Source organism: Camelina sativa, chromosome 3 (genome assembly GCF_030686135.1).
Source record: "Camelina sativa cultivar CO46 ecotype springtype chromosome 3, ASM3068613v1".
NCBI classification, from domain to species: domain Eukaryota; kingdom Viridiplantae; phylum Streptophyta; class Magnoliopsida; order Brassicales; family Brassicaceae; genus Camelina; species Camelina sativa.
The window spans coordinates 596,054-622,533 of NC_141882.1; the positions used below are offsets into that span (position 1 = coordinate 596,054).

The window sequence follows — 26,480 nt, forward strand, 5'->3', positions numbered from 1 at the left end:
TAAAGAATGTTATACATCTAACCTCCTTCTTTAATGTACGCAGGCGTTGAATAAAAAAAAGATGGGCCTGAAAATATCCTAAAAAGAGAGAAGAAAATGCGTGTCGTTCACGTGATCCCTCGTGATGGACATGCTGCTATGTCTGACACTCAGTACTTTCCGTTTTTGTTGGTGTCTTAGCGAGCGACGAAGCAAAACCACAGCCACTCCATGTTTCCATCTCCCATAAACGACAACGACCTTTCGGAATATACGTTCCATCGACTTACACTGTTTCGATTAATAAATGAAAAAAAAAAAAAAAACACGTTAGCATTATTGATTCTATATATGCTATTGTTTGTTCCCATCATTGTGGTTGGAGCTGAACTATACCAAGTACTGTTTGTGAATGTAATGGTTGATCCATGATTCATTTTTTTTTTTTCATAGTACACTAATTCCAACATCCATTGATCCGCTGCCCAACTCATCATCCACAATTTTGTTTTTTTTAGAGATCAGATATTTATGTAAAAAATAAAATGGTGGAAATTATCACATACATTTTAGATTATATATTATAGGAAGGGTGGGTGATTTTGCTATATAATAATCTGGAAGGGTGGGTGATTTTGCTATATAATAATCTGGAAGGGATCATTTGCAAAAATAGACATTGTGGCAGTCGTATTATTAATCTTGTGTTTTATGTTGTATGATTTTTTTTATATATTTATAAATAACGAATTATCAAATAAAATAACATGATTTAATATGAAATGACACACACAACATCCATATCATCTGGAAATATTACGAGGAAAAAAATTATTTACAAAAGTACTATATGCTGATTTTCTAACAGACTAACACTAAGAACAAATCATGGGAACATTCTTATAAAAAAAGATGACTCAAAAGATATTTATGTAAGATGTTCTTTCTTATTTTGTACAATTGTTATGAATTTTTTTGACAATTTATGTTAAAGTTAAAATGCATCATGAATACAATTATGAACTTTTCTTTGACAAATGATGATAATTTGCTTATTAACATTACCAAATAGAGAACATGATATTTAACCCAACATATTTAATGGGCTTTTAAGTTGGCCCATATAAGTACAATAATGGATCTTTGGACTCAGTAGGACTCAGGACGCTCTTTTTATCTCATCTGAAAACCTCTCTGGCTTGCTTGGAAAATATATATCACTTCTCCGTTCTCCGGCCGGCGGCAACGCAGTCGTGGTGGTACGGTCTATATTCCTTCAATTTTTTGAATCTCTTAGTTGTTCAATAGTAGTGCAATTCGATGTTCTAGATTCGATTCTGAAAGCATAGTAGATTTGATTCTGCGGAACAATTGAGAGTTGTATCTGATAGTATTATGTTTTGCAGTTCAATAAGAGAGGATGTTTGGTTGGGAATCGGATGCTGTGTGTTTTGGTTAAGTGAATTTAAAAGCCTTGTGGAATATGTGGTTTGAAAACTAGAAAGGATGAGCTAAGTCTTAGGAGATCCTAATTTTGCCGAGGTTTGTGTTGTGGAATGGGAAATTGAGGCCGGTTCCGTTAAAGCCAAACGACTGAACCGGTCTTTGACTTGTTCAGCATTAGAGAATTCAGATTGGGGGTTGCTCTTGGCGTTTGAACACCAATCTGATTTTGCGGGCGCCTGCCAAATTCAAATGGCGAAACAGCTGTGTGTTTTTCAGGAAAAGACTCACAATGCTGGCAGAGGCAATCGCTACAAGGTATACAGTATTATGATTAGGATTAGATGTTGACGAATGAATCTGTTTTCTTTTCCTCTCTCACCACCCTTTTCAAGGAGAACAATGCAAAGACTTTGTAAACACTTGCATTATCTTTTTTTCTTTTTTTTTTTTTAATTTTTATTTGGGCAGGTTGGGAAGCAAAGTTAAGGTGTCTTGGAAGCTCTCAAGTATTACTAAGCTGGACAGCGGAGGATACAATTTGACTTGTGAAATTCCAGAGGGGATGTTCTCTGTCCAGAGTCACAAGTGTTGATTGGAGGGGTAGTTTTGAAGCGCTATCCGCCAGTTGAAGCAGTATCTGTCTCATTCCCGAAAGAGGCAAATCCGAAACGAATGCTTGATAGATGGTGATCTTAAAGGGTTTGGCCGATTTCACCTACGCTCACAAGGAAGGCTCTTTGTTATACTTAAGTTCCTGGTTAGGACTATGTTCCCTATGTTTAAAAAATTAACGTCATTGTTGGCAGAGCTACCAACACTGGGATCTTATCAAAGGTAATAACCAATAAGCAAGTTTCTTGAGACTACGAATTCACAATTTTAAGAGGAACAAATAGTAAAGTCGACATCTTTTGGTCTCTTTACAGTCAGAAGGTGAGTTAGTGGAAGCAGTGGATGAGATGCTGATAATGCTGATCCAGTTGTACTTGGAGTGAGTAAGAGTGTGGCCTCAAGCCATTCCTCTGTTTCTGATAGGTAACATTGATTTGTTAGACGCAGAGAAAGCGTCTCTTTCATCATTGGGTCATGGTGGGATGTTCTTGGGTGGCAACTATGTTGCTGGTGTAGCATTGGGATTGAGGCGCTTGCAAGTTGCAACCCAATTCAACAATTTCATGTCGAGGTACGCTTACAAGTAACAAGAATAGAATAAAAACCAAATAGAGATACTTAGATTGCTGTTTTGACTTTGACAACAGTTTAAGCTTGTAAAGGTTTCATTGATCTTCTCATAAGTTTTACTAGCCAAAAGGTGGGGAGAATAATACAAAAAGCATGAGAGAGAGAGAGACAGAGAGAGAGAGATCTCTAGAACAAATCGATCATAACTCTTGAATCTTGAGGATCTTCGTGAAGAGGTGAGATCTTGACGCTGTCGAATCTTGTAGCCCTTGGAGATTTCTGTTCATGTGTGTAATAGGTGGAAGTAGAAGATGATGACGTGAGAGGCATGGAGGAAGAAGAAGGGAATTCAGGGTTTGTAGGGTGTAGGATTTCTGTGAGTAGAAGAACGATTGACGCCATTGATGTTTGATGATGATCAACTCTGAAAAAGAAGCGCTTGTTTCTTTGTGTGTTTGTATGTCTTGTCATGTGATGATTCTAAATACTTGTTTATATATATAGAGAAAAACAAAAGAAGTGGGCCTGTGTGGTATTGTGGATCGATGGTGTGTGTGTTTTAAAGTCCAACGGAGGAGAGAATCCAGTGGGACTCTTAAATCTTTGGCTGGCAAGTGGTTTTTGTCTGACTTTTGTGTCGCATTTATATCTCGCCCCAAAAGCTAGCTGTTCCACTCGGTTTAAACTTTTTCTTATCAAACATAAACCATTAGATTTAATATTCAGAAATAGTTTTGAATTATCTTTGATATACCATCTATTAAATTTGATGGAGTTTCATATATTAATATTTCTCTAACCAGAAACAAACAAGAAAGTGCTCAAACCTTCAAATATAGTATGTCAAAGTATAACCAACATAGTGGTTGTTTGTTGAAAATGAGATTAAAGGTGTGAGATAAAATAACAAATTAACAATCATCAAGAATACCATGGGAATAACTTTGTCTCAATTAATTTAATTTATTTTAGGTAGCAGTTGAAATCAAAACCATCAAATCACATTAAATCAAAAGACAACCCACAGAAAATAAATTTAAACACCTTCATGGCTCCATGTGTGAGAGCTTTACATAGATAGTTGTTGACTTTTTGTGTACTAAAGTAATACATATTTGGGTCAACCAAATTAATTATTTAAGCAAAGGGCCTTTGATTTTCACAGTCCAAATTAGGCCCAGTCGCTACTTTAAATAGCCCAGCATATCTTTGAAAATACCCGATCCGGTCATTAACCGGCCCGTCTCCAGGAATCCCGCACTCTAAACCACCGTTTATTATGTTTGTGGTTAAACCAAAACCGCCGATACGGTTAGCGGCCAAATCTGCCTCCGTAGGTCGGTATCTCCCGACCATGACGTCATGGCACGACGGTTTGGGACTCTGCGTCGTCATCCAAAACCAAAGTGCTGTTTGGAAAGCTATCACTGAATTAGTTGACACCGTTTCTGGATTCCGTAGACCGTCGAATCCTAAGGCTCGACCGGCCGGTCCGTAATTGTAGTTCCTATCATCCCAAAAAAAAAAAAAAAAAAAAAATTAGAAATGACGGTAGACCGAATCTTGCATGATAGAGTTTATTTATCTTTGATGTAGTTGTTTGCTTTGGGGTGTATACAAATCGAATACCACATAATACATGTAGTTCTCTTATGCTCAAAATTGCAATTATGAAATACTTATATGAACCTACCAGGATAGTTGAATTGGACCTCTGCCTTGATAAGTCTTGTTAGGGAAACACGGCCATTGCGTATTAGAAGAGTCGCAATAAATACTTTGTGGACTCACTTCTTCTTTAAAGCACAACCCCCAAGCGTACGGTCCGTCTGGTGCCGTTGCCCATCCTCCGGTAGTCTCGTGTGAAATCTGAGCCAAAAACGCAGCCACTTCGAGCCGCCGCGTCTCGGGGCTTCCTACGCCCCCGAATCTTGGAAACCGCCTCGTCGCCTGCACAAAGGATTCGTAAGTGTAGAAACCATTTGCGGGACAAGCGGTATTGTCCTTGTGGATGAATATTGAGTCGTAGAGAGATCTTGGAACCAAACTCTCGATTGAGCTGGCTTCAGTTTGGCCAAAAGATAGTATCGAGGAGATTGAGAGGTAGAAGCATACGAGAAGAAAAGAGTGTTGAGCCATTTTTAGAGGGATCTTGGTGGTTTTGGTGTACGAATTAAGACGAGTTTGTGGTGTTTGTTATATAGATGTGTAAATGGTCAATGCGTTGACTTCAACTTTGTTATAGTTGACTTTTTCACGATCTGAAAGGTTCGTTTATAACATGCTCTCTTGCATGTGTTTCATTCATTAAACAATGCTTCTTTCACGTTAAGTGATAGTTTTCTTATAGTTTTTTTTTTAATGTATAATATTTTCATATATCGTTTACAGTACCTTAATTAAATATCAAAACAACAACAACAAAAAGAGAAGACAAGAAAATAGTACACAACAAAAGAAGTAACAGATTAATGGTTCTTAGAAATTGAAACCAAAATGTCAATATAATCATTGAATGATATAGATAGTGTGTACTACTTGATAATGTGAATTAGAAATACGATCGTAATCAGTGTGGATGACGATGTTTTTATTCGGTCGACGTACGGTGCTACTGAAAAAGATTGATTTCAATTTTTATACTTGAAGACCCATTCTTGGTATGGAAAATCTCCTCTCTTTTGTTCTGGATGAATGAATTGTCAAAGTCTCATTGCTATTTTTATTTATATATGTAGAATCTACACAAAAGTTTCTCGTTCGGCGGCTAACTAATCGGTAACATATATAAACAACATATTTGTATATATGTTCTTTTTGATTTTTGAAGAGCCAAGACAAAAATAAGCTTTAAGATTATATAGAAAACATAAAAGAAATTAGAAAATAGGCAAGCAACTTGTGCTTAACAGAAATGTTCTAATCAATAAACCCATACTTTTTTTTTTTTTTCTGATTTCTCATTGGAAAATATAAAATAAAATTATGTTCTTTTATATATTTTCCGTGATCAATCAGTTTCCCATTTTCATGTGTGTTCAGGTTAATCATATTTCGAAGAAGATTAAATGGTTACAGATAAAGTATCAAACAAAATATTGTTCAATCCTTCTAATTCATTGTATTATGGATTCATCTCATGTCAATAGTGTCTACAGTTATGTTATACGTGATTAAAAAATAATCAAAAACAAAGTAAACTACAGTACAGAATAAAAACAAAGAAAACGACACCAAGTTGTAAACTACACGCCGTTTTCAAGTTCATTAAACGGCATAAAAGTTCTTACCTTAAACCCTACCATATTGTCACACTCCTTGAGTCCTCCTCGATAGGTTTAGACAAGAAATAGATTTTGATCGATCCTTTTTAACAACAATGAATTTCCGTAATCTAATTGCTTCCGGTTCTCGCATCGGCAAGAGATTCTGTTCAACGGCCGTTTCTCCGGCTTCTTCTTCTGGCGCCGAAGCCTCTGTTTTTGTTCCGGCGGCGGCGAATGGCGTCGAAGCCTCTGTTCCTGCTCCGACGGCAGCGTCAAGGCAACGAGAGCTCTACAAGAAACTTTCGAAGCTTAATGTGACGGGAGGGTCAGTGGCAGATACGTTAAATCAGTTCATCATGGAGGGTATTACTGTCAGAAAAGACGATCTCTTTCGCTGCGCTAAGGACCTTCGCAAGTTCCGTCGACATCAACACGCTCTTGAGGTCTGTTTCATGTTCCCCCTTTTCCTAATTACGTTTAGATTCAAGATCATTGTCAAAAGTTTTGTAATTTCACTAGTTTTATAGGGTTTGATTAGGGATATACTCGATTGCTTCGAATGGATCAAGATTAAAGATGACATTTTTATGTTTGTGATGAGTTCACTAGTTTTATGGTTTAATACTGGAGTCGTTGTTGATGATAAAATTTCAGATCTTTGATTGGATGGAGAAGAGGAAGATGACATTATCTGTCTCTGATCATGCAATTCGTTTGGATCTAATTGCAAAGACTAAAGGCTTAGAAGCAGCTGAGAACTACTTAAACAGCTTAGATACTTCTGCAAAGATTCATCAGTCGACTTATGGGGCGCTCATGAACTGTTACTGTGTGGAACTTGAGGAAGAGAAAGCGAAAGCTCATTTTGAGAAAATGGATGAGCTCAAGTTTGTTAACAATTCGTTACCGTTCAACAACTTGATGTCTATGTACATGCGCTTGGGTCAACCTGAGAAGGTACCTGTGTTGGTTGATGCGATGAAACAGAGGGATATATCTCCTTCTGGCGTCACTTACTCTATATGGATGCAGAGCTGTGGAAGTTTGAATGACTTAGATGGATTAGAGAAGGTTATAGATGAAATGGGCAAAGACAGTGAAGCTAAAACCACTTGGAATACTTTCTCTAACCTGGCTGCAATCTACACTAAAGCTGGTCTTTACGAGAAGGCTGAATTGGCCCTGAAATCTATGGAGGAGAAGATGAATCCTAACAACCGTGATTCCTACCATTTTCTCATTAGTTTGTACGCTGGAATCTCGAAAGCTCCTGAGGTTTATAGAGTTTGGGAATCACTGCAGGAGGCTCGCCCTGAGGTCAACAACTTGAGCTATCTTGTCATGTTACAAGCAATGAGTAAACTCGGCGACATAGATGGGATTAAGAAGATTTTCACAGAGTGGGAATCAAAATGCTGGGCTTACGATATGAGGCTGGCTAACATCGCGATTAACACGTATCTAAAAGTGAATATGTATGAAGAAGCAGAGCAAATTCTTGATGGTGCCATGAAAAAGTCTAATGGACCATTCTCCAAATCGAGACAGCTTCTGATGATCCATCTGTTGGAGAAGGGTAAAGCGGATTTGGCTATGAAGCATTTGGAAGCAGCGGTTTCTGACTCCGCAGAGAACAAAGACGAGTGGAGCTGGAGCTCAGAGCTGGTCAGCTTGTTTTATCTTCACTTTGAGAAAGCTAAAGATGTTCAAGGAGCAGAAGAATTCTGCAGGGTTTTGTCGAAGTGGAGACCTCTCGACTCTGAAACTGCGACCTTTCTTATAAAGACTTATGCAGCAGCAGAGAAAACTTGTCCTGATATGCGAGAGAGATTGTCTCGACACCAGATCGAAGTAAGCGAGGAGATCCAAGACTTGCTTGAAACAGTTTGTCCTTGAATTAACTAACATGTAGTAATTTGGTAATAATTGTTGTTATTTGAACAATGTGTGTTAAAAACTTATGTCTCGTTTCAAGCTTCTTGTTTCAGGAAACAAACCATAGCTCTGTTTACAATGCATACATACATACATACATACACATGAAAAGATCTCATGGGGAGGTTTTTTTTTTTTAAGTGTTACATACTTATCAAAATAAAATTATCAACTTTTTTTTATAAAAAATATTGTCAACCAATAATATATTTGTTTATCCAAATCCAATAACCGACTACTTCCAAAAAGAAAATAAATTTATTTGGTGACTGTGGTGTGGTCCATGACTTGTTAATTTGTTAGTGCCAGTGTGCCAGCAACTAAGTTTGGAAAATATGTAATTTTTGTTTTAAGAAACAAAAAATCCTATTTACACAAATACTGGTTAAATATTTTGATTTAGAAAGGAAAATAACAGTATTAAAATTATTAATATCTCACAAATCTGATAGAAAGAAATTGTTATCCGATTATTTTCAACAATTGGAAAACGGATATTTGAGAAATCGATTTTATCCAAATTGTGATAAAAGGTTTTAAAAGCGAATCTGAAATCACTTTTATTTTTGTATAAAAAGGAAACCAAAAAAAAAAGAAAAAAAAAAAAACGGCGTAAATTAGAGAGATTCGGTAAACAAGCTGGCACGTCTGTATCGAGTCGCAACGTTCTTTGTCAATCCGTTCGGTTCGGCGACATAACAAAATCCAAAAAAAAACAAAACATTCTTTAGCTTTTCTGTTTTGTTTATATACCAACACAAAAGATCATCTCAGATACGCAACAAAGAAGAAGAAGAAAAAAGAGAAGTCTTTTCACAAATTTTTACCCTCAAGAACCCTAATTTGAGGTGAGTACTTCCAGTGTCGCGCATCCGCAAATTCTTTTTTTTTGTCTTCCAAATCCCAAGTAAATTTATTTTAGTGGGTTTTTGACACTCGCTCCGAAAGATTTGATTTTTTTTTTTCTTTCTTTCTGTGATTTGTGTATTTTTTTTTTGGGTTTATTCATTATTGCAGAGTTACCCCTTTCTTAAGTCTGTAATCTTTTGATTTAGCATAGGTCTTTTCTTCGAGAATTGGTGCTGCATTGTCTCTGAGAGTCACTGTTCTTGAATCACCTTTTTGTTTTTGCTCTGTCTCCTTCTTAGATGATTTGGGAAATCGAATGTATAGATTCAATCTATCAGTTCTGAATTTCTATGTAAAAGAGTGTTCGTGTGATTGATTCAAAGGTGGGTTAAGCAAAATCAGTTACTTTTGTCTTCCGAGTTAGGGTTTTAGGTGAACCAGTATTAGCATTATTCTGTATCAATTTGTTCTTCGTTACTCTTTTGTGTGTTTGAAGGGTGATTGGTATGCTAATAATCTCTCGTTTGTTTAATGTTCTAGGACGATTAAGGAAGTTGCGAGGTTCGAAAGTCAGATAAGGTTGTTGTAGGTTTTTAAGTTGGCAGCTGAGAAGATAATTAGTGTAGGATGGATCAAGTGTTTTCACGAGAGTAAGATCTTGAACTAGACATTGAAGCTGGTCGATCTGATGTTGTTACACAAGAATCCACATCAGCTACTGTTTCAGGCAATGGTGTCTGGACTGAACGGGTGAATTTCGCTGCATCTGAAAACATTGCTGATGATCTGATATATCCATTAATGGGAGACGAAAACAGGGTAGGCACAAGCAGTCAAAGTCTGGATCTTTCAGAGAAAAATTGCGATAATGGAAAGTTTAAGAAGTCTAGAAAAGCTTCAAAGCCTCCGAGACCACCAAAAGGCCCTTCCTTGAGTGCAAGTGACCATAAGTTCATGAGGGAAATAGCAGAGCTTGCTATGAGAAAGCGGGCAAGGATTGAACGGATGAAAAGTTCCCTTAAAAAAATGAAAGCAGCCAAGTCTTCATCATCATCATCTCAGTTCATTAACATTTTCTCGATGATAGTAACGGTTCTCTTCTTCGCCTTTCTAGTCTTCCAAGGTACTTTTTTTAGTCTCTCTGTGAACATATAGCTTTGTTTACTTGGATAAACAGAGTATGTTCTGTGTTATTCCACATGGAAGACGAAAAATGTCTTAGAAACAACTCTTATTTTCGTGTTGCAGGCTTCTTCCCTGGAAATTCGAGTTTGAGTTCAGACAAATCACCTGCACCTATTGTTTCATCTACCAACCAATTGATATCAGTTCAGTTCTACAATGAATTTGCTCCCGTTGAGCAAACTGATCCCAGCCCGACCACCTCATTCAGGTAAGAAGAAGAAGAACGACAACAATTTCTTCTAATTCAGTCTCATTGTTGAATCGAAGAAGTCACTCTCTAAAAACAACTACGGATAATATGTACAACTGCTGATTCGAATCTGTGTAACTTCAGGTATACGAGGAAGCGAATATCGGGTGGGGAAGAAGAAGTCTCGAGAGACGTTAGTTACTAGATGAGTTCTCTATCTGGTCTTTGCTTCAAACTGTTAAACTCTTTTTGTTCAAGTTTTGTTCTTTCTCTGGTCACACCTTCTGTATAGGCTAAATATATATATGTAAAACGACTCCGTCTCAAACAATGATGATGAATCATCACTTTCAACTAAACGGGTCAGTTTATTCAATTATTTTGAAAAGAAAAGTAATTGTGAGTATCGTAGTAATTACGTGATTGGGGTATTTAATGAAGGAAACATGATGGAAAAACTTGTGATTGAGCTTACAAAATATGTAAATACTAGTATATTTTTGTTCAGTTCGATAAATTCTGAAAATGACTTGCAACGTTTATGGTCTACATTTCAATTTTCAAACCCTACACTTGAATAAATTCTATATGTAAAAGCCATTATTACTCTATTCGTATATAAATTTCTTTTTAATGAGAAACCGAATTTTATGACTGGCTATCTGCTAAGTGTTAACCTGCCTAAGAGAGTAGATAGTAATCAACAAATCATTTTCTTGGCCGTATATTTATATTTTATACTATCTCTTCAGAATGAGAGTTAGTAAAGAAAAAAGAAAAATTAAAACTAAACTCAAAACTTTTATCATCCCGCAGAGTAATTCACTAGCGACACGCTATCTGTCGTTTGTATAGTTGATATTCTTAATATAGATGCTACGGTGACAAGAGTCTTGATTGTGATACTTTTTATTGGAACAGGAAAAAGAATTGACAATTTGCGTATTTGACTAAAAGTTTCTAAAATAAGTAACTTATCATTTATTTATTAAAATAAAACCAAAAAAAGTAGTAAATTATAATGAGGGAGATCCACGTCCCACGGGCAATGGTCACGGACAACACCGCACAACTTGGAATAACAATCAGATAGACCCAGTAGCATTTTCATTGCTCATGTAGCTATACTTAAAAGTTTTGCATCGTGTATTTCTTGATTTACAATTTAGCCCACAAAAAAAAGTAAGTCAACAGGTTAGACTTAACTAATTAGAATTACTAACTACTTCACTGTTACGCTTCCAATTCCATTTACTATTGTAGAATTCTCCATGATAACAGAACTCAAACTTTCATTTCATATCTCAACTCTCAACAAAATTTATAAATTAGTTTAAGTCTCGGTCCAAAATCTATTGCGACTCGATAAAAACAAACAGAAGAAAAGTGAAACCCAATCGGAGAACTTTCGCCTTCAAGTTTCAGAATGATTTACATTTATTTTGTCATCAAGACCGAAACTTTAATGTGAAAACATACAGTATATATATTATACATCTAGTCGCTTCCTTGGTTATGCTTATTTTGGAGCGTGCATATAGTATAAATTAGGTTTACGTCGCACATCATGTCATGTTTGAAAATTTTCAGACATAACATTAATCCATATGATTAATACATATTTTCTACGTTTTATTTAGACATGTCTTCTTTGTCGCAAACCACTGAAACCCAAGAAAATTCCACCTTTTATGACGTTTGATGAAAAATATTTTTCATGTCTTGTTAACCTTTAGAGTTTTGAAATAGAGTTTTGAAATAACAAAACTTTGTGTAATTCGAAAGTTAGAATAAATTAACGTGGATTTTTTAACTATTTTATTTAAAATAACAAATTGAAGAGACCAATTCGCAACATTAAACGGATCTCTGGCAGTGAGATGTAGTTAACATGGATTGTCTATATATAACTTTATCTTTGATTTTTCTTTTTTTTTTTGTAGTTTGTTAAAGGGCTTTCATTAATTAAAAAATGGGAAATACAATATTTTTCAAATGATGAATGACATTAATCAAGTGGCTCTATCACTATCGATCAGCAGCCGAGTTATTGGAAACTAAACGTACGAAGACCAAACGTCTACTACAAAAAGACTTGTATGATTGAGAATTAATGTTAGTTTATTCACAATATTTGAATCGAATAGTCATATTCTTATATCCACGTACGTCATACGTATAATATCTGTTAGGCCCTTTCTTCATCCGTGTGACAAAGAGATTCAAGTTAACAAACCAATATTGGATTATTTGGGTTTGGATATTGAAATTCATATAACCGAACAAAAAAAAGAAAGAAGAAAAAAAGAAGCTGATATTAATTGAACTATATATAATATGTCTTAAGACCATCTTTACTAAGGGGTACTCTCCTGATTTCTCTTGGGTTTGGGCCCCAATTCATGAATATACAATTCATTTAAAGTCAATTTACATGAGAATCGATACTTGCTGCAGCACTTTGAGCAACCATTAAGAACAGCGACATGACTCATTGTGAATGGTTGATCAAAAAAATATAAAAGCAATTTTTTTTTCTTCTCATTTTTGCTTGTTTCTTCCCCTAATCTGTCTCTCTCTCTTCTCATCCCACACAGAACGGTGCCACCTATTGATACAGCAAACCGGAATGTTTTAAGATTGTTGTTCATGTTTAGTATGAAATTTGATAATTAATAAACAAAATTTTTAAAAATATTATTTAAATGGTTTATCAACCTTATTTGGGGTTCTCTAGTGGAAGGATAATTTTATCCCTTGTTTTAGAAATCGCTAGGCGCTAGTCGGGCGGTCGGGATGGGCCTAGCGCCTAGCGAGAAAATCGGAGATTAAGCGGGGATTAATCGGGGACTAGTTTTTGGTTTATTTTATTAAATTAATAGTAAATTAAAAAAATATAGTACTAAATATATGTATAATTATGTTTATGTGAAAATAAAAATATCAAATAAAATATAAAGCTATAGTATTGTCTTTAAAGTTACGGTAAAAACATAAAAACGTAATATTAAGAAAAAAATAATGATTTTAATTAAAAATTTGTACATTAGTTATTGTAAAACATCATAAACTCTTAATTTAAATGTCTAAATAACAGAAATATATATATTTGATTTATATTTGGCTCCAAAAATAATCGGTATATACAAAATTATGCGGAAATTAATCGGATTAGACGGTATAATCGGATAATGGATGCTAGGCGGGGATTAGTCATTAATCGAGGCGGAGAGGTGGGCCTAATAATTTTACGGGGCATAATCAATGCTAGGCGGGGATTTTTAAAACAGGGATTTTATCTAAATTGTAAGTGAGTTGCTTTAATTAGTTTTGTATTAATTATATGATTAGTTAATTTATGAGCAACCCTACGAGGGGACTGGAGTAATGGTGCTCTTAGTCGTCACATATTTATATTTGCTAATTTGCGAGAGACGCTCTCATATTATCTAGTACTAGTAGAATAGATCGAACCAAACAAAATATCAACGCGTAAGCGTACTTTTCAGATTTCAAACATTCAGATCATTAATTGTAATCATGCAAGCTGTACGGGAAAGAAGAATTATGAACCATCATCAATGGCACTCCTCGTAAATATTAAACTCGTTCCAAGGGTATTTACGCCATAGTCTCGTTATATATATATGTCAGGGCACTTCCGTTTCCCTCAACATGCAGAGTCTAGAAACCAGCAACATCTATATAATATAGTAATCAGAGAAAAAGAGAGGTCAAAAGAATCAAAAACCATGTCCGGTAATAATAAGATCTCGACTCTTCGAGGTCTTGTCATCTTCTTGTACCGGTTTTTCATTCTCCGTCGTTGGTGTCATCGTAACCCTAAACAAAAATACCAAAAATGCCCTTCTCACGGCCTCCACCAAGCTCACGACTTATCACCTCACACCTTGGTCTTTAACGTCGAAGGAGCTCTACTCAAATCAAACTCCTTGTTCCCTTACTTCATGGTCGTAGCTTTTGAAGCAGGAGGAGTGATAAGGTCGCTTTTCCTCTTCATTCTTTATCCATTTATATGCTTGATGAGCTACGAGATGGGTTTGAAGACGATGGTGATGTTGAGCTTCTTCGGAGTTAAAAAGGAAAGCTTACGAGCCGGAAAATCAGTTTTGCCCAAGTATTTTCTAGAAGATGTTGGATTCGAGATGTTCGAGGTTCTAAAAAGAGGGGGAAAGAGAATTGGTGTGAGTGATTTGCCACAAGTTATGATTGATGGGTTCTTAAAAGATAACTTGGAGATTGAAGTTGTAGTCGGGAGAGAGATGAAAATGGCCGGTGGTTACTACTTAGGCATCATGGAAGCTAAACAGAAACGTGAGCTTGCTTTTGATAAATTGGTTCAAGAAGAGAGAGTAAGCAGTGGTCATGTTATTGGCATCACTTCCTTTCACTCGTCAAGTCACAGATCTTTATTCTCTCAATTTTGCCAGGTAAATTATTTTTGAGACATATAAATAAATAAATAATCTAAACGGAGGGAGTATATTTTTGAGACATATAAATAAATAAATAATCTAAAGTGCTCTAGTTTGTTTTTTTTCCTTTTATGTGAATATTTTTGGTTATTGAGGTTTCGGACCCAACAATTGTGATGGTCTTAACCGTCTTATAAAAAGATTAAAAGACGTCACTATATTTTCCTGGACGACAAATAGAGACAAACCCTTATGTTACTTTTCTGTTTACAGAAAAAACTACAGAAAAATTCTGGCACATGGAATCTCGATAGTAAATTAAATAGTTTGAAGTTTTTTTTAGTCTACGTTTTATATACTCGATATTAAATTTAGATATATGTCCCCAATATATAATTTCTTTGGTTTTAAATGTGGCTCTTTATTTGAACCAATAGAAAGATGCATTGATTTGTTTGGAAAAAAGTAATAAGTTATACTCTGTGATGCAGTTAATTCCAAAACCATTGACTATGAATTGTTGTAATCTAGTACAATATATCACAAATCAAACTATTATAGCAAGTAAATGCTTATTTGAAATTTTGGAAATGAAATATTAAGTTCTGATGCAATTAATAGCAAAAACCATGCATCGACTATGACTTGTATATATAGTTGTATATAATCCATACCATGAATTATTTACTAAGTAGTTTTTTTATATAATTAGGATAGGTCCACTTCAACTGATATATGTTGATCTTCTCTAATCCTTTTTTTTTCATAAGCAGGAGATTTACTTTGTCAGAAATTCAGATAAGAAAAGCTGGGAAAGTTTACCACGAGATCAATACCCTAAACCACTGATCTTCCACGATGGTCGCTTAGCCATCAAGCCAACACCATTAAACACACTCATATTATTCATGTGGGCCCCATACGCCGCCGTATTAGCCGCTGCAAGAATCGTCGTCGGCCTAAACCTGCCTTACTCTGTAGCCAATCCTTTTCTGGCCTTTGGCGGTATCCACCTTACTCTCACCGTCAGCAACCACAACGGCCTAGTTTCTTCCGGCCGAAACAAAGGTTGTCTCTTTGTGTGTAACCATAGAACGTTACTAGACCCACTTTACATTTCATACGCTCTAAGAAAGAAAAACATCAAGGCCGTTACTTATAGCCTAAGTAGATTATCTGAGCTTCTAGCTCCGATCAAGACTGTTAGATTGACTCGTGACCGAGTCACGGATGGTCAAGCCATGGAGAGATTGTTGAGCCAAGGAGATCTCGTGGTTTGTCCGGAAGGGACTACGTGTAGAGAGCCTTACTTGCTTCGGTTTAGTCCACTTTTCTCCGAGGTTAGTGACGTCATCGTACCGGTTGCTATTGACTCGCATGTGAGTTTCTTTTATGGCACGACGGCTAGTGGTCTTAAGGCCTTTGATCCCATTTTCTTCCTTCTGAATCCTTTCCCTTCCTACACCGTTCAATTGCTTGACCCTATCTCTGGTGGCCACTCGTCCACGTGTCGAGAACCTGATAATGGAAAATCTAAGTTCGAGGTGGCTAATCACGTGCAGCATACGATAGGGAATGCGTTGGGGTTCGAGTGCACCAACCTCACGAGAAGAGATAAGTACTTGATCTTGGCCGGTAATAATGGAGTTGTCAACAAAAAATAATCTGGGTAGTTTTCTTCATTCTTAATTAGGATCTTTTTGTGTGACCGATATGCTTAATTTACTTTCTTTTAAGTTTTTTTCGATACTGTAACTATTTTTTTATATATATATATGTAATTATCTTTTTGTGTGACCAATAGATATGTACATGCATCATTGATGATATCTACAACGGGTCTGGCCGTACATTCATAGTCAAAACTCTAAAATAAATTACATGCATTCTTACAACTATATACTTGATCAAAAGCATATATCTTGGTGTTACTGTATTTATAAGCATTTTCAAAATGCATTTACCTTTTGTAGGGTACATATCAGTATTTAACTATTTTTATACAAAATACTATATATGGTAAACGTCGTCTAAAAGAGAACAGTTAAAGACAACAATTATATAAATTATATCCTATATATTAATAGAGAAGCTGATATTTATCTGATCGAGAAGCACACTCTTAAAAAAGCTGATATGTCGTAGTCACAAAGCTTGAAACACATTTAATTATTTAGCTTTATTTAAATTTATTATTTACAACTATATGTCATTGTGTTTTTGGGAAAAAAAACAAATATGCTATTCTTAAAAACTTTACCACATAACTTTATTAATATTAATTAAATTTAAGCTTTAACCTTTAAATATATTTTATATATTAGAAAAATAATTTATTGAAATGCATCTGTAACCCACTCGGATCTCACAAATTTAAGCGAGACAGATGCAAAGTTATATTGCTGCTCAATATATTTAAACCCGTTGCGGGATGGTTTAGCGGACGAGTTTGACCGAGTTAACAATTTTATTTAAATTATCTGGTTCATGTAGTTTTTGTTTGTTACGATATTTATCTGATTTGGTAGTTCAAAATTTTTATAAAAATCTAACAATCACTAATTTGGTTTACATTCTATCCAAATATGTTATCATGTCAATCTAAAATTTACGGTGACACGATTACTATTTGAAATTTTCATAACTTGATGAATTCAAACCAATTTAAGTTTAAATGTTATATTAAATAAATATATTTACAAATGTAATAACTTAAATAAAAATTTCATTATGTGCAATAGCACATGTTATTACCTAGTTAGAAGGTATTATCATATATTAATGTTATTTATCTGTAGTTTTCTTATTGTAAAGCCTCAATTTTCATTATTAGTGATATTTACGAAAAAAAAATGTTATAAAATAATCAAATAGTATGAGTTACTATGACAACGATCTTAGGATAAACCGAGGACGTAACGTAGCATAGGATAACAACGACTTATAGACGAAATGATTATTTAATTAGTTGTAAGTTATAACTAGTACTATTCCTTATTTTTCGTGATTAGATAATTGTGAAAAGATTATTAGAAAAGGGAGTTTAGAGTTACGATAATTTCGAGATATAAAGAGTGGGGCTCATGCCGATGATTGTGGGGTTGAGAGTTTTGTTTGTCAACAACCCTGAGCATTTTCCCACCAAACTCTGTTTAATGCTTCTTCGATTAATTGATTAGTTAATTTCATTAAGCGGCGAATTAAAAAAATTTATCTTTACTGGAGGAAGAAATATTTTAAACACTCTGAATAATAATTAAAATAATGGTGACTACAAAAACAAATTATCATATATGGATTTATATATAGATTATAACTCAGATTTTGGTTTGACAAATTGTGAGTAGTAGTTGAAATGTAGGGGTTTTAGTGATTTAAAACTTGGGGTTTTCAAAAAAATCCGAGTTTGTTCATTAGTCCCACATAATGAAAAAGAGGAAAACAAAATCGGGTTGTATTTAATTTGGGATTTTGAGCTTTACTCTATGGCCTATAATCAAACTTGATCCAAAAATATCATGACCTTATAGTTTTTATTTTAAAAATTCACCGAGATGCTGAATTGAAAAACCTCAAAAGCCTTTTCTGTTCGTCGTGAGTTATCATAACTACAACTCAGGATTGGAGTGGACCAACGATTATTTTTATTATATATGTGGATATGTGGTGATGGACCAGACTGAATTGAAAAACCTAAACGACTTCTTGCCAATTAAACCGCTATTTAGAGATCAGTGATCAACTATAAGAATCAATCTCTTGACACTGTTTGGTATCCTCTTAATCCTAAGAAGAAAGTTTCCAAAAACGATTGTGGTGATACGTCTGTGATTATGAAATTTTCTGTGACTTGTGTTCTTCTTCTTCATCATTCCTTTTTGGCTCTGCCTCTGTTCATTTCTTGTGACATTTATACTTTGACTTTATCACACACCAAAAAATGTTTTCTTAATACGGAATACGGAGTTACGGACGGTGCAAGTGTTAGCTGAATTGACCTTAACACCCTCCACTCTCTCCGGCGCTCAGATGTTGTTGGTCAATGGTCGGGCTTTCTCTGATTAGTGAATGATGACGAAGATGATCGGTGTGGCCTGTTTAATTCTAGGAATTGGGCTTTTGGTGTTAGTTGGCCCACCTCATTATTTATTTATTTAGGGTCCATTGGCATTAGTTTATAAGACGTCGTCGTTTTCTGGAGCCTCTCGTCTCCTTCCCCTTTTGTCTGGGAAATCAAAACGGAACAGAGGAGAGACTGAGATCAATCAGAGCTGCTTTGGTGGTATTTGATAAAGAGGTAACTCCTTCGTCTAATTCTATAATATATAGTTTTGTATCTTTGATGCCTTCTGTGAAACAGTCGACCTTGGCTTTGAGACTGCTTGTAGACAGTGGAGGAGTAGCTAGCGGCTGATTCTAAACCGAAGGAACAAAAACCAAACCGAAGAAATCAATCAGGTTAATAACATATCATTTAACCCCTTTAAATTATAAATCCTATGTATAGAGCCCCTATTCTTTTTTGAATTGTGAAATCGACACCCTCAATTTGATTTGGGCCTCATGGGGCAAAATAATGTAAGTGTAGGTTCTTTAAATCATGGGCTTATATTTTTCGAGCCTTTTACATCTGTTTTGTTAGATGATCAAAGAAAGGAATAGGAAAATAGGAAAATAAAAATAAAAACAAAGGAAATAGGAATAGAAAAAAGGAAATAGCTAAACCGACAACAATAGTTTTCATACATACCTCATCTATAAAATAGTCACTCTCTTTACATCTCTTATAACATCGCATGATCTTTCCTTATTTCGTCTCTCCGAGAGCGTTACGGTGGTGGTGTTCTTATCACATCACATTCTTCTTCTAAAACTCAGGTCTCTGGTTTTTATTTTTCTGAACCGATCACTTGCTTTTTGTTTTTTTCTTTCTAGGGTTTGGTTTATGAATCGCTACGGTTTTGTATATGATGATGAATTGAATCTTGTTCTTCTTCGATTGTTTCAGGTTGGTTGTGGAATAGCAACACGACGGCGGAAGAGACCCAACCCAGAGCCGGATTTGTTACACAACACCGGGACGTGTCTCTCTCTCGTTTGGATTTTCACTTGCTTTTTTGTTTCTTTCTTTCTAGGGTTTGGTTGCTTCGGTTTACTTGTTTTTCTTTTTTTTTTTGGTTATGTGGTTTCAGGTTTTGGGATGATGGCTTTTATCGATCAATGATGGCTTTGATGGAAACGCTTCATCTCCTCTGTTCTAACGTCTTCAGCGGTTTCGCTTATTCTTCTTTTAAAACTCAGTCTGTGTTTTCTTCTGAACCGATCATTGGGTTTTCACTTGTTTGTTTCTTTTCTAGGGTTTGGTTTCTAAACTCATGCTAAATTAACTTGTTGTTATGCTGTTTCAGGTTTTGGATGCTTCTCTCTGATAGATGAGAGTGACGGCTTTGATGGACACGCTTCTTCTTCTGATCTGCTAACGTCTTCTAGGGTTTTTTTCTTCCTCTTAACACCACGTCTTTTTACTTGTTTTCTTGTTTTGTTTTGTTCCTTATGTTTCTGTCTTCGTTTTTGCAGGTCTTTTGGAAGCAAACCATGATCCAATCATGACGTATTGCTAATCCATGCTATTGTCTTCAAGCCTTCTCACAGGTTCCTTGCTCTAAACTCATCTCTATCTGATGTGGTTTAATCATTCAGGTATTGCGTTCCTCTTTCTCTTTCCCCTTTTTTCTCTGTATCATCCATCGTGCACATATTTCTAGCGTTTGATGATCCTTGTTTGACCTTATTATGTTCAAGTCAAAATACATATCTCTGTTTCTTTGATGCAGACCATCGAGACACCGAGATTAATGCATTGGAGGGTTTGAAGATAAGAAAAAACATTGTTGAAGTGAATGGTTTGCGTATGATTTCTCCTGTGTCTTATTGTGTTTTTTTTTAGATTCTCTTGATGTATTCACATTCAGATGATCATTCGATGACTTTGCTTTTAGGTGGTATGCTTAAGTTTGAGCTCCTCTGATGCACATGGCTGGACATGTGATTTAATTATTCAGGTTTGCGTTCCTCTTTCCCTTTAGTAATCTGATGCTTTCCCCTTTAGTAACCTGATGCACAACGCCATGTCTCTTCCCCCTCTTTTTTCTCTAGATCTTTCATGCTGCACATAGTTCTAGTGTTTGATCTTGTTATTATGTTCATGTAATTTTTGCCTCTTGGATCTGTTATTTTAGATTGTGGAGGATGCTTTGCTCTGTGGGTGGATCGTTGTCTTCTCTGCGCTACATCTTCAGGTAGTCTTCTTCCTCTTAATCGATTTTTTTTTTCTTTCTATATAAGTGACATTACATATCTCTGTTTCTTTGATGCAGACCATCGAGATTAATGTGTGTGAGGGTTTGACGAGAAGAAAAAAACATTGTGAAAGTGAATGGTTTGCGTATGAAGCTAGAACCGTACAAGGAGATTGCGTCTGAAGCTCAGGTTACAGTTTCAAACACTTGTCTTACCAGTTTATGTTTCTCTATGTTCTGTGATTGTGGATATACATCAGATTTTTGTGTCTTTTTTCTTCAGGATGCAAGCAAGGGTTTGAAGAGAAGAAAGAAACATTGTGAAAGTGGGTGCTTTGCGTATGAAGCTAGAACCATACAAGGAGATTGTGTCTGCTGCTTTGTTTGACATTATAGCTCAGGTTACAGTTTCAAACACTTGTCTTACCAGTTTAGTTCTGTAATTGTGGATTTACTTGAGATTTTTGTGTCTTTTTTCTTCAGGAAGCAAGCAAGGTTATTGGTGGTGGGATGAGAGGTATGACTGGATTGATATGAGAAACCTCATTGATAGTTATAGTTACGTGGTTAGATCCTACATATTGAATATACCAAGTCCTCATTCCTCCCGTTCTAAGTGTGTTGACTTGATACAACTATATTTTTCATTATTTCAGGGGCTTGTCTCGTGTTTGATGCTAATAGATTGGCTATCTGATCTATGTAACCAGGGACAACAATCTTGCTCAGCAACTCAGATGCAGAGCTCTACCGATCTGGTATGCAGCACTTTTCAAGGTTAGTCAAGAATATATCACTTGTCTTATCTGCGTCACATATTCAATTGGTTTTTCTTTTGTTGCCTTAATAGCTCAATAAATAAATGCTCACTGACGTGCTTTCTGCTTGTGCTATGTAGGTGACTTTCTCCATTGCGATTTATTTTGAGCTCGTTTCGTTGTCGTCAAAGTTAACGCCATACGTATCTCAGGTTATTTATCTGTTCCTTGTGTTGTTTTGTTATTCAAGACTAAACATTTTTTCTGATGGTGTGATCTATGCTCAGCTGCAAGATAGTGCAACGTGTTCCTTGAACAGAACAGCCTACAGGTAACTTACTTCTCTTCACGTAGCTGCTTTGAGTTTTTCAATTGTTTGCTCCATTTATTTTCTCGTTAATAATGGCTAACAGACATTTCATGTCACTCTTTTACAGATTTACAAGAACGCCTCACAGCCTCCGTATCTTTTCCGGCACTGCCTTAGCTCAGGTTCTTTCTTACTTGTACTTCTTCAGATTTTAAGTGCGCGAATTAGTAGTTTGAAACGATTAGGATGAATATGATAGAATCTTGTTTCTTCTTCTTCTCCTTCGATTGTTTCAAGGTTGGTTGTGGTTTAGGAACGCGGCGGCGGCGGGGGATCCCTACAAGTTCGACGGCGGAAGAGACTCAAAGCAGAGCCCCGGTTTGGTAATTATTTCCCATACGTGTCTCTCTCGTTTAGTTCGATAACCAATAACCCGGTTTTTATCCGGTTATCTTATATTATTTTGTTTTTCTCGTGTCAACAGATCAAGAAGACATATGGGCTTCGGACAACAACAAATGGGCTTTTTTTTTATATACCAAATAACAACCATCAGCAGAAGAGCAACCAAGAGACCCACCAAGGTACGTATTTTCTCTTTCTCTCTTTTTACTTCCAATAACCGATACGTGTCTCTCTTTTTAATTCGATAACCAACCCGGGTTTCTCCGGTCATCTTTTAATCTTTCTTTTTTTAACACAACAGTTGTTGGGTCTTCCCTTCTTTGTCTTCGCCGCGCCGGAGAAGCTAATCGGACGGAATCAGAGAGAGAGAGAGAGAGAGAGAGAGATGAAGCAAATCAAACACGAGAGAGCCAATTTGGTACTCTCTCTCTCTCTCTTCTTCTTCTTCTTCTTCTTCTTGTTTGAAATTCTCACTTTTTTCTCTTTCTCTTACAGAAACGACGTGTGTAACTAAGGAGATTGTTGTGTCTGCCTCTGACATTATAGAACGCAGGTATGTATGTTCCAATTTCAAACACTTGGTCCGTTTGAAATCATTTTTAGAATTCAAACGGACTAAGTGATTTTTCTGTGCTGATTCAGGTGGGTGAGGCTTGAAAAGCTAGTTTCTCGGGTGATTGACATTGGTATGATTCCTGCTCGTTACTTTAAATTTTAACTCTTAACTCTGTTGGCATATATATTCTGTTGTTGCTTGCCCTAATCATTTACATTTTTACTTGGATGTTGTAATGTTTTTTTTTTACAGGAGCTACTAACAAGCCACAGGAGTTGGATGATGCAGTGCTTAATTTAGGAGTTTGGTAAGAACATTATTTGTCCCCAGGACTTTCATATCCACCAATTGCTAAGGAAAGTATCTGATTTATATGCATTTGATCACTACATCTTTTTAGGGGCTTGTCTCGTATTTGATGCTAATCCATTGGGTGATCAATCTTCGCTCAGCAATCCGGTTAGATGCCTTCAGATGCAGAGCTCTATCGACCTGTACCTCTTTCTATAACTTCCAATAACCGGCACGTGTTTCTCTCTTCTTAATTTGATAACCAATAACCCGGTTTTCTCCGGTCATCTTCTATTCTTTCTTTAACAACACAAGTCAGTCAACAACAGTTGTTTGTTAGGTCTTGGCCCCGCCGGAGAAGCAAATCGGACGGAATCAGAGAGATGGTGCCGGATTCAAAACCCTAAAATCTCTCTCCGGCGCTCGTAATTCTCGAACATGGTGCCGCCCTTCTTCTATTCGGGTTCGATTTCCTCTCTCTCTCTCTCTCTCTCTCTCTCTCTCTCTCTCTCTCTCTCTCTCTCTTTTTGCCTTTCATCACTCCTGGTGGTGTAACCCTACTAGAGGTTTTATGTTTCTCTCTAGGTACGTTATATGGAGAATTAGGGTTTCCTGGAGCCTTAATGATGGAGAGAATGATATTTACTTTTTTTTGTTATTATATTGTACCCGCTGCTTGGGATCTTTTGCTCATTTTGTATTTATGGTGGCAATGCAGGACCTGAAGTCGCATCTGCAAGAGTTAATTCCGGAACAGCAGGTTAGCGTTTTAACCCTTTATTTTAGATGAATTGATGAACATGTCTATTTTGGTATTTGAAATCTTGCTTGGATTTTTGTTTCTTTTTGTTTCCGCTTGGTCTCTCCTGTTGGATGCTAATAGATTGGTGATCTGATTTATGTAACCAGGGGGAACAATCTTTGCTCATCAATTCAGTTAGATGGCCTCAGAGCTCTACCGACCTGGTAATTATCTTCTTCTTTGTTTTGTGTTTTTTCGTGTGTGATCATATAATTTTTTAGCTTTTATTTGCGTCATGCCAAACACTTGTGCAGGTGAGTTATCTTATTCAGTTTCCACTATTCACTAATCAGTTTGATTTTTTTTCTGATTATGAGACTTTTTATGGCGTCTTGAAACTATTTTTACAATTCAAACAGACTAAGTGATTTTGATACTTTTGACTGGTCACACTAAGATTTTTTCTTTATCTGATTTTTAAGGCTATTGCAAAGTTTGTCGTTGAACAAGGAAGAATCAGAATTCTAGCTGGTTTGGCGAAGTCAATGAACTGACTTGTGGCTGACGAAGCTGCTGGTGGACTACGGAATCTCTCTGTCGGAGAAGAGCATAAGGTATGTCCTCTACTTATCTATAAGATTACGTTGAAAGTATGACACGTCTGAGAAAATAGGATCTTAAATGTTCCACCAACAACTATACAACACCTATATATACAAGGCTTGCGAACTCCCTTGATTGATGGATTTTTTTAATTTCATGTGTTGTTTGTCTCACTGACTGCAGGGAGATCATCATTAAGACTAGAGACCATGTTCAACTTCAATGAAACGTAATACGTTCTGTGATTTAGTACAGATCTCGACAGATCCAGCTTTGCCTGCACCACAAAGAAGTACACCACATGCATCTGCTAGACTTTTCAGGTAAATTACCCTTCATCTGGGATTAACCAGACTTCATAACATACTCATAGCTTAATGAAACTGTTTAATTAATCTGCAAAGATCTCATTTGTTACTCTTTCAGGAATTTAATCTTCAAGCAGTGAAAAGGGCTAACCAACATGCATAAACCATCTTCAATAGCTTCACCGTAAGTTTCTAATCAAGTATTATGCTTCTTTTCACCCCCATAAAAGTTGTTTGTATGCATAGAACACTTGATTTCATGCCATCTGATATGCCTCTGTTTTCCTGCAGAATAATAATTGGAGGCCTCACTTTACTGAACCAAGGAGCCTTGTAGCCCTGTGAACAAAAAGGTACTACTGAATTACTATCTACTTCATTTATCTCTCTCTCTCTCTCTGTCAGTGTAACTTTGGAATCACATCAAATCACCTATATATTTAGTGAATCTTTTGCAACACCAAAATATCTATTTTCTGAATTAATAATATTTATTGTGTGTGTTTTGTTTAACTCTTGACTGATTTTTTCTTGATACCCTTGATGGTTTTGATTGCAGGTCTGAATGCTGAGTTAAGATATGAGTACTTGGAGAAAAGTTGTCTGATGATGAATCCATTGCACTTTGGCCACAAAATCAGTCTCAGTCTCAAGCCAAAGGCAATCATTTGAAAAATGTGAAAAGGTAAGTCGCAGGTGACATTCTTAACAACCATTCTGATACCCAAATGTGGTCTCACATTCCTCTCTTGTAATAGGTGTTTTTTTCATGTGTTGACTGTCTCACTAACTGCAGGGAAACGAGTATTGCTCTGACCTGCTTCAAGATCCTTCATTTGAATTCACTCACGACTCCTGCCAATGGCTTGAATGAGTATATTCCTTCGAATCACTTCCATTTAAAATTTGAATCAGAATCCTTGATCATTTCGTTTCTGCTTGAATGGTGCCTCTCTTTGCAGATGCTTGACTACAATGTACGTGGCAGTGATAGGAGGAGCCTCTCAGACATTTTGTTCTGTTTTTATATTTATTTCTGCAGGGAAGCAAGCTCTATCGTGGTCTCTCTGATCCATGTATGCCAAAAGGAAAGTAACTAAGGTACCACACCGTGCTCTTTTGATGTTTCAAGAAGTCTTGGCATCTGCTCTCAGGTATGGGGGTACCTACATGTACACAATGATTAAATAAGGGGGAAATAACAAAAACAAGAGTAAATAATTAAAAGACAAATAATTTTGCTGTCCAACTATATATAAAAAAAAAAGTATCAAACGGGTTTTTAGAAGATCGATCAAAAGCTCTTTCTTTTAGAGAATTAGCCAGACCAACTTGGAGCATTGAAATTCGAATGAACAGAAACCAAAAATCACAATCAAGATGGAACGAGCTTAACAAGTGATAAACGAACTGAAGAAATCGAAACCTGTTGTAGAAGACCGAAAGAGCTGCTCTTCGGGTTCATTCACCCTCTTCTTGTTTTGGTAATAAAACTAATCAAATAGTAATCACTGCTTCTGTTGATTATATATATTAGCGGCAGTTTGGTAACTTACTAACTTTGAACATAAGGAGTAAAGACGAAGGATCAAGGAAGTGACATCGTTATCAAGAAAACAAATTTCACATACATAAATCACATAGAATTTAAGTTATGCCTTAGAAACGAATCTACGATTTTACGTATGGTCCTAATATTAATTATCACATGTTAAATATGATTTTAATGATTTTTAACTT

General features: G+C 36.0%; 5 protein-coding genes, 1 long non-coding RNA gene and 1 pseudogene across 13 annotated transcripts; 6 read left to right on the top strand and 1 right to left on the bottom strand.

The window, feature by feature from the left end:
- The first annotated feature begins 96 nt into the window (after positions 1-96).
- On the top strand, positions 97-3,236 carry LOC104759700 (protoporphyrinogen oxidase 1, chloroplastic-like; annotated as a pseudogene). The gene is made up of 6 exons (XR_015587505.1): positions 97-152; positions 1,136-1,238; positions 1,604-1,740; positions 1,894-2,259; positions 2,352-2,608; positions 2,685-3,236. The product of XR_015587505.1 is annotated as a protoporphyrinogen oxidase 1, chloroplastic-like (transcript).
- Positions 3,237-3,586: 350 nt separating this feature from the next.
- LOC104759707 (chitinase 10) lies at positions 3,587-4,854 on the bottom strand. Its single transcript, XM_087507579.1, has 2 exons — positions 4,301-4,854; positions 3,587-4,114 (listed from the first exon to the last, which is right to left on the bottom strand). Exons 1-2 carry the CDS (start codon positions 4,744-4,746, stop codon positions 3,745-3,747), a joined length of 816 nt encoding a protein of 271 aa, XP_087363705.1. The 5' UTR covers positions 4,747-4,854; the 3' UTR covers positions 3,587-3,744.
- Positions 4,855-5,895: 1,041 nt separating this feature from the next.
- Positions 5,896-7,869, top strand: LOC104759715 (pentatricopeptide repeat-containing protein At1g02370, mitochondrial). The gene is made up of 2 exons (XM_010482612.3): positions 5,896-6,316; positions 6,528-7,869. Exons 1-2 carry the CDS (start codon positions 5,987-5,989, stop codon positions 7,767-7,769), a joined length of 1,572 nt encoding a protein of 523 aa, XP_010480914.1. The 5' UTR covers positions 5,896-5,986; the 3' UTR covers positions 7,770-7,869.
- Positions 7,870-8,316: 447 nt separating this feature from the next.
- On the top strand, positions 8,317-10,425 carry LOC104759719 (uncharacterized). Of its 2 annotated transcripts, none has more exons than XM_087497386.1 (4): positions 8,317-8,656; positions 9,198-9,780; positions 9,906-10,050; positions 10,177-10,425. In XM_087497386.1, exons 2-4 carry the CDS (start codon positions 9,459-9,461, stop codon positions 10,235-10,237), a joined length of 528 nt encoding a protein of 175 aa, XP_087353512.1. In that variant the 5' UTR covers positions 8,317-8,656; positions 9,198-9,458; the 3' UTR covers positions 10,238-10,425. The 2 variants fall into 2 exon arrangements, with proteins under 2 accessions (XP_087353512.1, XP_087353513.1); XM_087497387.1 differs by having other exon boundaries at positions 8,589-9,040.
- Positions 10,426-13,479: 3,054 nt separating this feature from the next.
- Positions 13,480-16,271, top strand: LOC104759725 (putative glycerol-3-phosphate acyltransferase 2). Its single transcript, XM_010482621.3, has 2 exons — positions 13,480-14,483; positions 15,242-16,271. The coding sequence occupies exons 1-2, from the start codon at positions 13,680-13,682 to the stop codon at positions 16,130-16,132; spliced, it is 1,695 nt and encodes a 564-aa protein (XP_010480923.2). The 5' UTR covers positions 13,480-13,679; the 3' UTR covers positions 16,133-16,271.
- A 2,374-nt stretch (positions 16,272-18,645) lies between these two features.
- On the top strand, positions 18,646-21,737 carry LOC104759730 (uncharacterized). Of its 6 annotated transcripts, none has more exons than XR_015587964.1 (13): positions 18,646-18,765; positions 18,857-18,926; positions 19,477-19,768; positions 19,877-19,959; positions 20,046-20,168; positions 20,303-20,377; positions 20,468-20,530; positions 20,708-20,767; positions 20,846-20,957; positions 21,051-21,168; positions 21,251-21,325; positions 21,424-21,544; positions 21,666-21,737. It is a non-coding gene; the product is annotated as an uncharacterized LOC104759730 (long non-coding RNA). The 6 variants fall into 6 exon arrangements; XR_015587951.1 differs by having other exon boundaries at positions 21,251-21,284; XR_015587985.1 differs by having other exon boundaries at positions 21,251-21,284; positions 21,478-21,544; positions 21,666-21,698.
- LOC109131589 (uncharacterized) lies at positions 21,109-26,032 on the top strand. Its single transcript, XM_087496831.1, has 23 exons — positions 21,109-21,196; positions 21,251-21,333; positions 21,424-21,525; positions 21,666-21,737; positions 21,845-21,856; positions 21,963-22,017; positions 22,133-22,218; positions 22,320-22,419; positions 22,542-22,658; positions 22,736-22,793; positions 22,883-22,926; positions 23,049-23,103; positions 23,197-23,319; positions 23,428-23,550; positions 23,806-23,847; positions 23,997-24,053; positions 24,312-24,443; positions 24,616-24,755; positions 24,859-24,924; positions 25,032-25,093; positions 25,300-25,425; positions 25,537-25,614; positions 25,703-26,032. The coding sequence occupies exons 1-13, from the start codon at positions 21,109-21,111 to the stop codon at positions 23,213-23,215; spliced, it is 891 nt and encodes a 296-aa protein (XP_087352957.1). The 3' UTR covers positions 23,216-23,319; positions 23,428-23,550; positions 23,806-23,847; positions 23,997-24,053; positions 24,312-24,443; positions 24,616-24,755; positions 24,859-24,924; positions 25,032-25,093; positions 25,300-25,425; positions 25,537-25,614; positions 25,703-26,032.
- The last annotated feature ends 448 nt before the right edge of the window (positions 26,033-26,480 follow it).

Bases quoted from the DNA above. Each gene is read 5' to 3' on its own strand.
- LOC104759719 (XM_087497386.1), top strand. From the start codon at position 9,459: ATGGGAGACGAAAACAGGGTAGGCACAAGCAGTCAAAGTCTGGATCTT. The intron at 9,781-9,905 runs GTACTTTTTTTA...TTCGTGTTGCAG, and splicing joins CGCCTTTCTAGTCTTCCAAG to GCTTCTTCCCTGGAAATTCG. The intron at 10,051-10,176 runs GTAAGAAGAAGA...GTGTAACTTCAG, and splicing joins AGCCCGACCACCTCATTCAG to GTATACGAGGAAGCGAATAT.
- LOC104759725 (XM_010482621.3), top strand. From the start codon at position 13,680: ATGTCAGGGCACTTCCGTTTCCCTCAACATGCAGAGTCTAGAAACCAG. The intron at 14,484-15,241 runs GTAAATTATTTT...TTTCATAAGCAG, and splicing joins TATTCTCTCAATTTTGCCAG to GAGATTTACTTTGTCAGAAA.
- LOC109131589 (XM_087496831.1), top strand. From the start codon at position 21,109: ATGAAGCTAGAACCATACAAGGAGATTGTGTCTGCTGCTTTGTTTGAC. The intron at 21,334-21,423 runs GTTAGATCCTAC...TCATTATTTCAG, and splicing joins TTGATAGTTATAGTTACGTG to GGGCTTGTCTCGTGTTTGAT. The intron at 22,420-22,541 runs GTACGTATTTTC...TTAACACAACAG, and splicing joins CAACCAAGAGACCCACCAAG to TTGTTGGGTCTTCCCTTCTT.
- LOC104759715 (XM_010482612.3), top strand. From the start codon at position 5,987: ATGAATTTCCGTAATCTAATTGCTTCCGGTTCTCGCATCGGCAAGAGA. The intron at 6,317-6,527 runs GTCTGTTTCATG...ATAAAATTTCAG, and splicing joins GACATCAACACGCTCTTGAG to ATCTTTGATTGGATGGAGAA.
- LOC104759707 (XM_087507579.1), bottom strand. From the start codon at position 4,746: ATGGCTCAACACTCTTTTCTTCTCGTATGCTTCTACCTCTCAATCTCC. The intron at 4,115-4,300 runs GTAGGTTCATAT...TTGGGATGATAG, and splicing joins GGTCCAATTCAACTATCCTG to GAACTACAATTACGGACCGG.